This window comes from Passer montanus, unplaced genomic scaffold (genome assembly GCF_014805655.1).
Source record: "Passer montanus isolate IOZ18808 unplaced genomic scaffold, ASM1480565v1 scaffold72, whole genome shotgun sequence".
NCBI lineage: Eukaryota > Metazoa > Chordata > Aves > Passeriformes > Passeridae > Passer > Passer montanus.
This window is the reverse complement of record NW_024372370.1, coordinates 2,074,769-2,088,655: the sequence shown is the minus strand read 5'-3', so window position 1 is coordinate 2,088,655 and position 13,887 is coordinate 2,074,769. Positions and strand designations below refer to the sequence as shown.

The 13,887-nt window shown below is 39.9% G+C and overlaps 1 protein-coding gene across 4 annotated transcripts in view; it reads right to left on the bottom strand.

Annotated features, from left to right (window-relative positions):
• Positions 1–13,717, bottom strand: part of DOCK9 (dedicator of cytokinesis 9) — a 113,998-nt gene extending 100,281 nt beyond the window's left edge. For 2 of the 4 annotated variants that reach the window (XM_039730394.1, XM_039730402.1), the window contains exon 1: positions 13,539–13,717. In XM_039730394.1, coding sequence (XP_039586328.1) covers positions 13,539–13,652 — 114 coding nt within the window. In that variant the 5' untranslated portion in view covers positions 13,653–13,717. The remainder of the gene's footprint in view (positions 1–13,538) is intronic. The other 2 variants (XM_039730397.1, XM_039730405.1) reach the window with 2 other exon arrangements.
• Between the last annotated feature and the right edge of the window lie 170 nt (positions 13,718–13,887).

The following is a 13,887-nucleotide window of genomic DNA, read 5'->3' as shown; positions in this document are numbered from 1 at the left end:
GGGAATCAACCTGGCTTGATATAAAATCTTCAGTTCATCCTGTAAAATTCAAAAAGAGAACTTAGAGACTCCTAGACAGAAATTGTATAGTTAAGAGGGCAGAGATCAAACTAGGGAGACCTTCCAATTGAATGGGTTACTGCAAAACATACTTCTGGCTTCAGAAAAGCCACTACTAAAGGAAAACACCTCATAAAAACACAGCCCCCTATCTGCAAGAGAACGTACTTCAGAGAGGATTCAAGCACCTAAGTCATAGCATAAGAGCCTCAAAAACATCCTTAATCTCTTGAAACATTAGCATAAGTACTTGTATTTTTACCTGCAAAGTTGTCCACGACATTTAAAATACCCAAACTAAAGCCATCTTGACATGACTGAACGTCTGATTCCTTAGAGATCTTAACACATCCTGACAGAATTTTGCTTTTCACAAAACGTGAAGTATTTGTAGGTGGAACATTACCTCTCATCTGGCAGCTGCCTGTATATTGGCTCAGAACACTAAAGATGGGGCCCTAAAGCCTCTTCAGTCTAGAGGTCAAAACCAACATCACTTGGCATTTTTTGGAGTGCCTTAACAATTCAATGACAGTGTTTCAAAGGCAACATGAAATTTTCATTTCTGCCTGAACAAGCTGTGCTGCAGAAAAGACCTGAAGATCCAATAGCCCTTGAAGAGTAAAAAGAAATGTATATGAAACACTTCATACTTAATAGGAGTGTTCATAGAGGACCAGAAAGTCCAGATGCTGGTTCCTTTTGCAAATACTGTTTCTGCAATGACTGCTGCATGCAGATTTCATAGAAGACTTTTACCAGGTAATTCTCTTCAAGAAGTAAGGTTCCTTCAGAAAGAAGCAACTATGCTGGAAGTTTCTTTGTGGTCACAACACTGAGTTTTATTTTGTCTTAAAATTCTTAAGCACTTGATTTGTAAAACTAGTGCAGAGGATGTGTTTGAATATGGATTATCCTTAGTTACCCTCATATTTGCTCTCCAAAATGGTAAGGAGAATATGGAAAACTACAATCTGGTAAGATTCACTCCAATCTCCAGGCAAATTATGATGCAAACCCTCCTGGAAGCAATTTCTTGATGTATAGAGAGTAAGAGATGTATATCAGTTCCAAGAAGACTACATGGATTTACTAAGGACAAATTATGCCTGACCAACCTGTTTGTCTTCTGTGACGTGATGGTTGGCTCTGTGGACTAGGAGATAGCATTGGACACTGAATACTGTTAGTGAAAGAATGTTTCTGACAGTCTCCCATAGCATCCTTGTACCCCAGTTAGCTAGATGTGGTCTGGATGAGTGGATAAGGATGGATGAGTGGATAAGGATGACATCCTGCTGAACGGGCTTCTCAGGACAAGAAAGATACTGATATATTGGACTGAGTCTAATGGAGGGCCATCATGGTGTTTCACATATGAGAAAAATCTAAGAGATCTATCTTGCACAGTTCAGCCTTAAGTGAAGGCTAAAAGGAAATCTTGTTGCTGTTGCAATACCTAATGGGAAGCTAGAGAGAAGAGCCAGACTCTTCTTGAAGATACAGTCACAGAACAGAAGGAAACAGACACAGAATATTCCATTTGCATACAAGGATTTGTTTCATTTCTTTTTAACCATGAAGACTGACAGCTACTGGGGTTAAAGTATTTCCATCTTTGTGGATATTAAAACCAGGTTGTCACAGTCTCTGAGCAATCTGCTCTAACCAGATCTGTTTTGAGCAGGGGATTGCACTAGGTAACTTCTAGAGATCTGCATTTCAGCCAGTGCATTTCCATGGTTCTGTGGTGGTACACTGGATAGCCACACACTAACCACTGAAACAGAGAAAGACAAAAGCTCCAAGAGAATTTTGTCCTTCAGAAGAAAGCCAGTGTAGTTATTCCAGGAGTAGTCATGAGAACAGCATGGTTAAATTCCCAGCAATTTTGACTAAGCATTTATGCACTCAGCAACACCCTAAGAAGAGATTTTCATCCAACAGAAACAAAAAGCTACCATGACATTAGAAATACTGAGTATAGCACCAGGCTGAAGACCAGAGCCTGTTTATCATTCACACAAGATGCCATGAATGTCAAAGACCACATCTAAAGTAAAAGGAAATGCTTATGAAAATTGGAGCAAGATTTAGTCTGTCCTACCTGTACAAAGTATTTTAATGTCTATTATGCCTTTTATATATTTAGAGAAATGAGGAGGCATAGATGAAGCAATCTAAGATATGCTATTTCAAATCTTACATCCACTTATGACAGGTATTACCTAGGCACTGATGGGAGATGCACACAGATTTATAGCCCTGCTAGCTGCAAAATGCTAAATATCTTCGCTAATAGTTTTAAGTTTCATATTTGAGAGCTGCAGAAAGCTCAGTCTTCTCACAGGTCCATTCTTACATGAGTAATACACTTTGATTCACAGATGAGCAAAGGGATCTGCCAGTTCTGTGCCTTAAGCTCAAGCTTAACTCAAATATACCTTGAGGACAGACACACCAAGAACAACAAAGAACTTTGAGAAGCTGACCACACCAATCTAAACTGAATAAATAAGCATTTATTGCTAAGCATGAGACACAAAACACCTACCCCTTTTAACTCTGCAAGCCATAACACAGGATTTCTGATATTGAAATATGCTCAGTGGACTCCATCTAGTGGTCACGTAACTTTCAGCTTTCTGAAGTTAAAGTGATTATTCTGGGATTTTAAGTAGCTGATACAATAACCATAACAGAATATTATTTCCATTAGAGAGCTACAAACCAAGACAGTAATTACAAGATATTATTTTAGAAACACTGATGAAACCATGATAGAATAAATAATGGTCAACAATAGAGCAGACTAGGAAAATAAAATTTAAATCCATTTTTTTATCAAGCTTACTGTATTCAGGTTAAGAGCAGCAGACACTTCAGGCTCAGACATCCTTTTTTTACTTTAATTTGTCTAAGAAGGTCATTCAGGTTCAGGTCTTTCTCCTTTCCTTTGTTCCGAGCTCTGCCAGGAACAAGTTCCAACTTCCCCTACAGGAGATGAATTGCTGCCAAAATATTATGCTGGATGTATTGTCCCTTGAACTTCATCAGCAAGACTGTATACAGCAGGATTATTTGATTTTTCTTTCCTAATAAGAACCTCATATTTAATGTGAGGAAAAACTTAATGGATCATGTTGTATGCTCTGGCTGGGAAGAAATTAACATCTGTATTAAGCCATATACAATACCAGGTAAAAAACCCTGAAGTGATAACAAGCCTGGCAAGCAAAAATCCCAGGACAATTTCTCAAGGAAACTAGAATAGCATCCTTCAAATAATTATGATGTGTGTCATCTATTCATTAACCTGAATGCTCTTTTTAAACTCACTGACGTTTTGAGGACCAACACAGGTTTAAAAGCCGTTTTGGACTAGCAAACAGTGAGAGTGTGGCCTCCTTGAACATCCCTTAAAGACAAACATCCTACTACAATTTTCACATACACCACCTACCAGATCAGACAACATGACATTGCACATATAAGTGCCAGTGCAAGTGGGTGCAAATATGCCTGGCAGAAAGGCATCTGAAATACCACTTCACAACATCACTGTACTGGGAAAAATGAGACATGGGCTAGCTGAGATCACTGTCTATCTTATTTTCACAAAGCTTCACTTCTGTATTATTTTGTTGCCCAGTAGTCCCTTGCTAACATGGCTACAAACAAGCCCAGAAAGGCATGAAGTGAAGAGCAAGCAGATTCTCTGTCAGAATCAGCATCCTGGTGAAGGACAGGACGTCCTCTGAAACCAAGGGATATAAAGACCATTATGCAGCATTAAAGAACACAGTGTGAAATAGTATTGTCAATGTGATCAAACTGGAAAATGGATGACAACCCTTCCATCACCTTAAAACTCAAGTCTCTTTTCTGTGTGTTGATACCCACAGCATTTCCATTTGACTTTTGATTTCTTGACAAACCTGTTAAAATAAGAACAGGAACTATCTTACTGACACCCAGCTCTTTCTGTGGAGCATCCACCTTCTCATTTCAGCACTCCTTTCAGCCTATAAAGGGCAGTTGTGCGTTGGGTAACCAGTAAGGTAGCAAGATCATGCATCTCCATATCAGAACTAAAGCATGCAAAGGCAGTGGAGGCTCTGGATTTGCAGGCTGAAACCGGATTTTAGGTCTATAAACTCAGCCACACTGAATTCCAGGCTCCTGAAATCAGCTACTTTACAATTTGGGTGTTATAACAAGTGATACGTATTACATCCTGCACTGATGTAACCCGATCTTTAAATGCTTTCTCTACTTCAAATTATGCAAGCTTTATCTATTCTGATTTAAATTCTCCCACTCTTTGTTGGCAGAATAATTTTATAGTAGTCAAAATATAAGCTCCTGTCTTATCTCTGAATTCAACAAGCAACTCCTCCCCACCCACAGAGTACCTGGAAGTACTAAAAACAGTTTCATCTGTGCTTCAAATTTCCAAACCCAGATCAGTATCTGTCAACATGCCATTTCTTCTTAAGTCAATAGCTTCACCTGAGTATCAAAAAACACACAGAAGTACACAAAGCAGCAGCTAAGGATTATTTATTTACACTGATGGATCTATATTACAGGCTTCTCTGAACCCTAGCAGCTATGGATCAGCATTACTCCTTCTCAGGTTTGTTGTGATTACATTCATGTGTTCATCTCCCTTGGTTTTTTTTCATTTTGGGTGGTTTGGCATTTTTTCTCTTGTTTTATTTGGGTTTGGGGAAAAGCTGTGTTTTAAAGCATATTTAGGTAGCTTAGCTAATTTTATGTGAGGTCACTTGATATTTCCATTGCATGAAAAATAAAAAAATGTTTCTTAGGAGAAGAAACTTCAGAAGGGACTACTTGATTGTGACTTGTAAGGACTAACACTGATCATTCTTCTCTGAAAACTTTAAACAAGTTTAGAAGAGTAAAGTATCATTTTGAAAAGTGACTACTTTTGTAGATTCAGTGTCCTACATTTTTTATTTTCCAGTGTTCTTTCCTAGAATTGTTACTAGAAGAAATTTTCCATGAGTACTATAAATAGTTAGAAGGAAAAAAAAAGTCTAAATCATGTTTCCTTTATTTATTAATTTCAGAATTATAAAGCTGACACTTGCTTTCTGAACTATTGTTACTGAGAATGCTCCACAAAACAAGGTCTGCTTTGCATTTAACCTTTCCAAATACTGTGAATCTGATTTTTTAGGCAATGTGCAGCCTCAGCTGACTTATTTCTTCCTCCTCCCAGTCTCCAGATTGAAAAATGACCCAGAACTTTCATAGGTTTTTGGTTTGGGGTTTTTTTTGTTTGGTTGGTTCTGGGGTTTTTTTTATACAGTTGCAGGGGTTGAATTACAAATGTTTTTCTAAAGCAACCTGGCATCCTTTTCATCAGCTACTGAGCTGAAAAAAATTCTAGCTGGCTTCTAGTGGAATGGGCCTTTCTATTCAGAGAGGGCCCCAACACAAAACTTGGCCTGGACCCAGAGATTTAAAACTACAATTCCAGAAAAAGCTTCCATGAACACTGACACCAACAAGTACTCCAGTCTGAAAGAGCCTGCAATCTGCTTGAGCCACGGATGTACTGGACAGAGCACAGCAATGGGCCAGAAAGATGATTAAGGAACTGGAGCACCCCTCCCATGAGGACAATCAGAGAACTGGCACTGTTCTGCCTGGAGAAGGCTCAGGGATCCCATCAATGTGTATAAACACCTGCAGGGAGGGTGCAAAGAGGACAGAGCCAGGCTCTGCTCAGGGCTGCCCAGTGACAGGGCTGGAGGCAACAGGCACAACCTGAACCACAGGAGGATCCCTCTGAACATCAGGGAACACCTCTTCACTGTGAGGGTGACTGAGCACTGGCACAGGCTGCCCGGAAAGGTTGTGGACACTGCATCCTTGGAGATACTCAAAAGCTTCCTGGACACAGCCTTGGCAACTGGCTCTAGGTGACACTGCTTGAGACAGAGTTGGACCAAATGACCTCCAAAGGTCCCTTCCAGGCTCAGGCAGCCTGGGACTGTGTGACAGAACCATGGCACTCCTTTGCATCTCATTCCTTGGAGAGATCTTACCTGCTGATTTTGGGTTGTTTTTTTTTTTTAATTCTGGATATTCACCACTTGGCCCAAGGTTAACAGTGCCTTACACAGAGCCCTAGTCCAGAAGGGAATGGTTAGTTTCACCAGCCTGAGGTGCCAGATACAGAGTTTTTAACAAAGGGGTTTGGTTTTTCCACTCACTTGAACTGCCAGGAATCTCTGGACCTGGCAGGAGAATGCAGAAGACAATACCTGGATTCCCACTCCTCTTCTTACATCTGATTCATTGGGCACAGATGAAGAGATGACACACTGCTGTAACAGATGCAGCCGTCCATCCTTACACTAACAAAGAATCCCATCTCTCACTCTTTGCAGTCAGAGTAAGACTTTTTATTTTCTTAATGTACCTGCAGCAAAGCTGCTATTTCTCCCAAATAGTCACAATGTAAGTAGAAGACAACGCCAGCAACAGATGTTGGATCCAACCTTTTTGGTCCACAGGAATTTTCTTCATAAAATCCCGTTAAGAGCTTCTAATTACTTTTTGAAGAGCTTCAAACAACCCAGCACACTTTTTTGCCAAAGCAGAGCTCATTCCACCAATGAAATTCTAGCCCTTGCTTAATACAAGAAATCTAGTCCATAATGTTAAAAGGGTTAGGTTTCAATGTGTGTTAATTTATTTTTACTGCCATAAGGAATCTCTATTTTGAGATAATACATGTTTACTTTCAGTCTCACAAAAAGAACTTTACTTACAGTAAAATAAAATTTTTTAAAAACCCTGTAACTTTCTCAAGATGCAATAGCTACCACTGTCTCATAGCTTGTTAAATTTAAGAAACCAAAAACATCGGTGCCTCTGGACTAAGACAGAATGTAAGCCACCTTTCACAAATCTATCTATCTTCTAAATTAAGGTCTTGAATATGCTACATGACCAGAATTATTGGAGTATCTTCTTGTCTTTAGAAATAAATTATTTCAAAAATACTTCAATGAGAAAAGCATTGTGTAATTCATGGACTACTGCAACTTTTCTGCCTTGCATATTTAATGCTCTCCATGGACATAGACAATCTAAGGAAGAGCAAGGGAAAATGGATTTCTTTACTCTCCTAAAATGATGGAGTACCCAAGCCCAATGAAGCACTTGAGACTGTTCAATTTAAAAATAAACAATAAACACTAGCTAAGGAAAGAAGTTTTACATATATATTATTTTAATACATATTATTTTTTAGAGTCATTGCATTAGTAAATCCATCAGCCACCATCAGACACTTCAGGTCTAAATGAGAGCTCCCTGAACACCAGCACAGAAGATGTCATTGCACCTTTTATCTCCATAAAGAACCAGTGGCATCAAACTACCTCTAACAATTACAGAAATTCTTAAATAAAAGCACTACTGGCTATACATTTCTCAGGAGGCCACAATCAAGCTGTTTGCTGTCTTGAAAATTGAACTCCCCTTGTTTGCTTCAACAGCTTATGAATAACCTCTCATTATTTTTAGAGCAGACCCATATGAACTTGGCAGAATCTCCAAGTTACCTAAAAAATACAAATATCTGGCAAAATGGACAAGTTCACAAATTGTTGATCTTGCATACACATTCATACCTCTGATGCTCATCTAATCTCAGGTACACACTACTCACAAGAGAACCCAGTGACCACATAGGCTTAAACATTACTTGAGCATGCACACCCATGCAACAGAAAAGACAGTTTACACTAAAGGTCTAGTTTTTTCTAGATGAGTGGCTACAGACCTTTTTTGAAGCATTTGCATTGAAGCATAATGAAGCATAACCAATGACTTTAAGCTAGATACATGCTTTTAAGTTTATTGCACGAGATCTTAAAAAAGTAATAATCACAGAGTTGTGAAAGTCGCAAGTTTAAATGTAGGTGTAATGAGTTCTACTTCCATTAAGATAGAAACATCCTGATGGAGGATTAAAGGGCATGAGTAGGAGGAAGAGAGGAAAGATAAGGTATGCTGTGGTATCTCATATTGAGTAAGATGGGAAACCCAAATCAGCATCAGGTACATCTGACATTTGCTGTATTAGAAACAACTACTTATATAAAGCACTTATTCTTCTATCTTAAATATAATTATCCTTGTCTAGCAGGAAAGAAAAATTTCCAGAAAATAATAAAGAAAGAAATTGCACCTCACAAGAACGATCTAATGTTGTTGAAAGTTTAAATGTCTACCTGTTCACACAGAAACTCAACTGTCCTGTATTTTGTCTCTCAAATTGCCTTCCTGAGCAAGAGCTTTAATATTCAAATAAGTTTAATGGTATTTCTTAATGGAAATTTTAGTACTGTAGTCCAGCCTCTGAATCTTTACAACCACAGAAATGTCTATCACACCCAGTGAGTCCTCTTTGCAGTATCAGACTTTCCAGAAGTGTTCTAACTACTCTCTTGTATCCAATCAAAAAGGTTTATATATTGCACTTTGCAAAAATAAAATTAGCACCTTTATTAAAAATATCTTATTCTCTGAAAATTCTTATTTCCTTTACAAAAGGTAAGCAGTACATACCCTAAACTAAAATAACTTTTTAGGGCCAAGTACTAGGCTTTTTCCCCCAGGTAAAGAAAGTTCAGCAGTTCAGAGTGACTGAATTAGCATTACCATTTTTAGCACGTTCCTACAAGATGAAATATGTTATGGTGATGTTCATTGCCAGCAAGGATTTTTCCTTTAAAATCTTGAGTGTCAGTTCACATCTCCCTGCTTTCACTCACCCATTCATAACAATTGGCTACTTCTAATTCCTTATGTATACAATTTCACATTCCATGTACAGAAAGTTCAAGCTTCATCCATGCTTCCAGCTTTTCTGTACCCATCAGCTCTAAAAGATCCCAGTCCTTCCTCATCCCTTTAGCATTACATACCACTTTTGAATCCCTACTTGGCTAAAGGAAGCCATCAACCCTCTTTTCTAGACACACTACAAATGAAATCTGGCACTTAATGAGGATGCAAATACTCTGTTCATCACAAACAGAGAAGCTGCTTTGGAGAGAAGCACACAAGCCCTCTGTGCACATGGCATATGAAATGATATGGAATCAGAAAGGAAAATTCCAACCCAAAATACATACTACATAATCCTCCCAGTATTTTTAGGAAAACACTGTATTAAAAACTTGGCAATAACACAGCACAGAGTGCACCTCACCATCTTTTCTTAATGAGTGGAGATTCACAGGAAGCAGTGATCAGGATTGGAAGGACAAAGTTGACATAAGTTTTCTTATAAAGAAAAGAAAGAATATCAATGAATTTAAGACCAAAGACTCAGTAGGAGATCCAAGCACTGTCTTTGTGATATACTGATTTTCTACTATGTCTGAAAAGCTGAATTTCTGGAAGAGTTTTAGAACTCAAGAGCTCCTTCAGGTATCTGAACTTAACATATGAAGCCCAAGACTGTCTTAAGATACAGTTCTAGCCTTTAAATAATTAAAACCTATTTTACATATCCAAATCAAGAAGAAGAACTGCATAGAGCAATTTAGAAATCTCTCAAATTTCATCCTATTTTCTCATATTGCAAATTTTTCTGTACAATATTAATTTTGACATGGGGGAAACAACTTTTGCTGCATTATTTGGCATATTTAATCATTTTCATTATCTGCATATTGGACAAAGGCATTTTATTCACAGCTAGGCTAAAGCAGATCAAATTTCATAGGCCAAACATTATCTTAATTGCTTATTGTCCTTAAATGTCAGCTCTGATATAGGCATATTATTATAAATAACCCCAATGTAATTTTGTCACTGAGATGAGTTATCATTAACATACTACTGAACAAGACACTGATCTGTATGCAACATGCTTTGAGTAACTCATCATCACTTAAAGACATCACTTTCAATTATGCATAATACTAAAACTGCATTGAAAACTGCTCTTGGCAAGATTGCTGGTTTAAGAGACACACTTGTCATCCCCATAATCTTCCCTCTCAGACATAAATGTATTTGGGTGGCCAGAGGCATCAAATTAAGTCACATGACAAGTCTGAAGTCAAAACAACATCAACAATGCACAAGAGGATATTCAGTAAGGATGCTACTGTCAAGCAGAAAATATAAAAACTGAATAAAATAATCAAGAAATACATTCTGTGCCTTACAACACAGCGAAAAGCTGATTGCCAAATAACAAGATTTCCTTTCAGCCAACCAAACTGTACTTGTTGGTTCAGCAAACTACATCCAGCAGAGAGAACGTACGAGATGTCAAATGCTGACAAGACAGCTTGCTTCATTCTGTGATGAAAACTAGCTTGGCAAACCACATCTGCTCCATGTTTTTCTACTACACAGTCGAGTTATTTAGTCTGTCAGCTGGCTGAAAGTCTCTGACTTTTAGATCCAATGAAGAGCAATCTGAAAATTTATGATATACCACACTATCCTACTGACATGCTGTTTCAGTTCTCTTTCATCATTATATTATTAATATAATTTATTAATTTTATTAATATCAAGGATATTAATAAAATGGGAAAAATATTAATAAAATGGGGGGAAAAGCATATTTTAGTAATGTGATCTAATAAACCTCATTTAAATATGGGCAAAACTTTTCTTTTCCCTTTTTGATCTAGCCATACATTGTTGATTGTAAAAATGGATGGAACTGTTAAACAGTACCCACAAGAGCAACTTACAGAATCTACTCAAGCTCAGAGATATTCGTAGCTCCCATTTATCTGCTACTGCAAGTAATGACTGGATGTTTTGCATCACTGCTCAGTACATTCTGCTGCAGAGATGCACAGTCCAAAGCAACAGCTGGTTGCAAAGATCTGGACAGATCATCCACCATGAACTACTAGTTGGAATTAATTCCTTCCTACCTCCAGATTTCACACAGCACGACTAGCCAATGGCAAACAGCAGTTTTCCAGTACTGGAAAACCTCAGCACTTGCTCATGAGCAAGTGATGACAGTAAGATCCCTTTAGTTACCAGTGCTGAACTATGTTTTAAGCAAGACAATTTGCTGACAACTCAGTTGAAAAAATCCTGGGAAAGTGCTATATCAAAGAGCTTTGAGAGGCAGCTTTGGAAGAAAAGTGGGTCTCCTTTACTTTAAAGTCCCACATTGAACAGAGCATTCCACAACTACTGTAACACTGGTAAGACTCGTATTTTCACCAGGTCAGCCTAAGAGATTGTTCAGATAACAAAGCCCAGAAACTCCAACAGATAAGAAATAAGTCAACCTGTCAAACTTAGAGATGCAAATTTTTTTTTAAGTCTTATGTAGCAAAAAACAATACTATCCCACCTAAATTTCTCCTTTAAAAAAGTACTATTTCATTCCTAACATCAACGTTCAACAAAAAGAGTTACAGTATACTAACAGGAGGAAGAAAATGTAAATGTAAACTTGCAATTACTAGCCTTTTATTTCATTATTTAAACAGTGTGTGCAGAAGAACACTGGAGTTCAGTGATAAAAAGAACAGCACTTATAGTAAGAGCCTGGTAAAATACAGCTGAAATAGGAAGGTGAACTTCAGCACAAGACTGTATGTGAGGGAGATGGGGATTCAGCTTCATGCATCAAGCTAACATTAAAGGATCAAAAACCTGACGTGAATGTTAAGGCACCATGAATGGTAAGTCACCTCTTTTGCTCTCTAAAATGCTGATGAAGACCTTATCCAGGATAAGATCAAGACAGTACATCACTCTGCACCATCACTTCTTTAATCTCCACAAAATCCTGCAGAATATGCTGTTGCAACAGCATAAAAACACCTGGGATATTAGTGCCTATCACCCCATTATGTACTTAATAATTTAATTAATACAGGTTGACCATTATTATGGTCTACCTGAATTAATTAAAGATGCACATAAATATTTTCCAACTCACTGACACTAGTCATGAGTGACCAAAGGAAAAACCTTCTAAAGGCAGAGAAGGGAATGGCAGGGTTGCAGATTACTGCAAAAGAAATATTTATGTTATGACAATACCTAAATCTTTTTTTGTGTCCCCCAAAACAAAAAATATTTTAAAATACATATACTCTTTTTCCACAGTTCCCAAAAAGTACTTGATCCCTAGAGAAGTGTTAACATATTTGGATGCTCACTCCATGAAAATGTGCTAACACCTTGTGAAAAGTTATCAGTATCCAGGAAGACTCCAAATCTGCACATTTTATAAATTCTGTGATGCATAGATAAGTAAAGAGCAATTTCATTTTAGGGCCATTGTCTTTTTTAAAAAAAGGTATTTGTCTTTCAATCACAGCTACAGCATTTGTTATTCTCACAACACACAGCTATGAAAAGACACTGTCCCAACAGGAGGTTTAAAAAACAGACAAGATCATACTTAGCAAGAGCAAAGAACAAAGGACAGATCAGCTTCCAGTATCAGGAATCCCAGCACCAAAACGTCTTCACTTACACAGACTTAAATGCTTACTGCAACATTCTCCTTGGAGATAACAAAACCACAAAGAAAACAAATGCATACCATGAATAAGAGTCCTAGGAGAGAAACCCTGGAAAGTCTTACTGAGGCTGTTTAAGATGTCATCACCTGCTGCCTCAGTACAGCATCTTACAGAATTAAATCCTTAAGGTTGGAAAGGACTTCTGGAGATCATCTAGTCCAAACCCCCTGCCAAGGCAGGGTCACCTGGAGCAGATGACAGAGGAACACATCCAGGTGGGTTTCAAATGTCTCCAGAGAGGGAAACTCCATGACCTCCCTGGGAAGCCTGTTCCACTGGTCTGCCACCCTCAATGGAAAGAAGCTCTCCCTCATCTTGAGGTGGAAATTCTTGTGTTTACATCATTGCTCCTTGTCCTTTTATTGGGCACCACTGCAAAGAGTTTGGCACCATCCTCTTGACACCTGCCTTTGAGATGTTTATAAGCACAGATAAGATCCCCTCTCAGCTTTCTCTAAACTAAAGCACCTGGTTCAGACAACTACTTACACAAATTTACTTTCGGCAGTTTAAATTAAATGAACGCGCCCAACCGTGCACTGGAGAGAGCGACAACCATGTGCGAGCGCGGTACAGGACAGCCGGCATAAACAACACGCTAACACATCCCTGCTGCACTTGCCAGCGCTCATCGTCCATTCCGCACAGCGAAAAGCTGCATCTTAGTTGTAAAGAGAGGAGGGAGCAGCGAGACGAAAAATCACTTTCGCGCCGCTATTTCGACACGGGCGAAGCGACCGGGTCCCGTCAGGCCGGGCGCAGCTGCCCGCTCCACAGGTGAAGTTCGCCCGGCCGTGCCCGCCGGGAGCCGCATCCCGCAGCGCCCGGAGCGCCCGCGGCAGCGCCGCAGCCCCGCGAGGCCGCGGGCCGGAGCCCCGCCCGGGCCGCCGCCGCACTCACCAGGAGCACGGAGCCGCGCACCACCTCGGAGACGCTCTGCCGCAGCTCGGCCGCCGTGCCGGGCTTGCTCAGCGCCCGCGTGAACTTCCGAGTCTCCGGAGCCACGAGTGCCATGGCTGCTGCCTCCGCGCTCCCTCCCTCGGCGCGGGGCCGCCGCAGCCCTCCCGGCGCGGCCGCCGGACGGACGGACGGACGGACGCACGGACGGACCCCGCCGCTGGGCGCCGCGGGCAGCCCCTCCTCCCGCTCCCCTCCCTGCCCCGATTGGCGCGGCCGCCAGCGGGGCGGGGGGCGGGGCCTCGCCGTGCCCACCTGTTCCCGCAGCGCCCTTCTGATTGGCCGCCGGGTT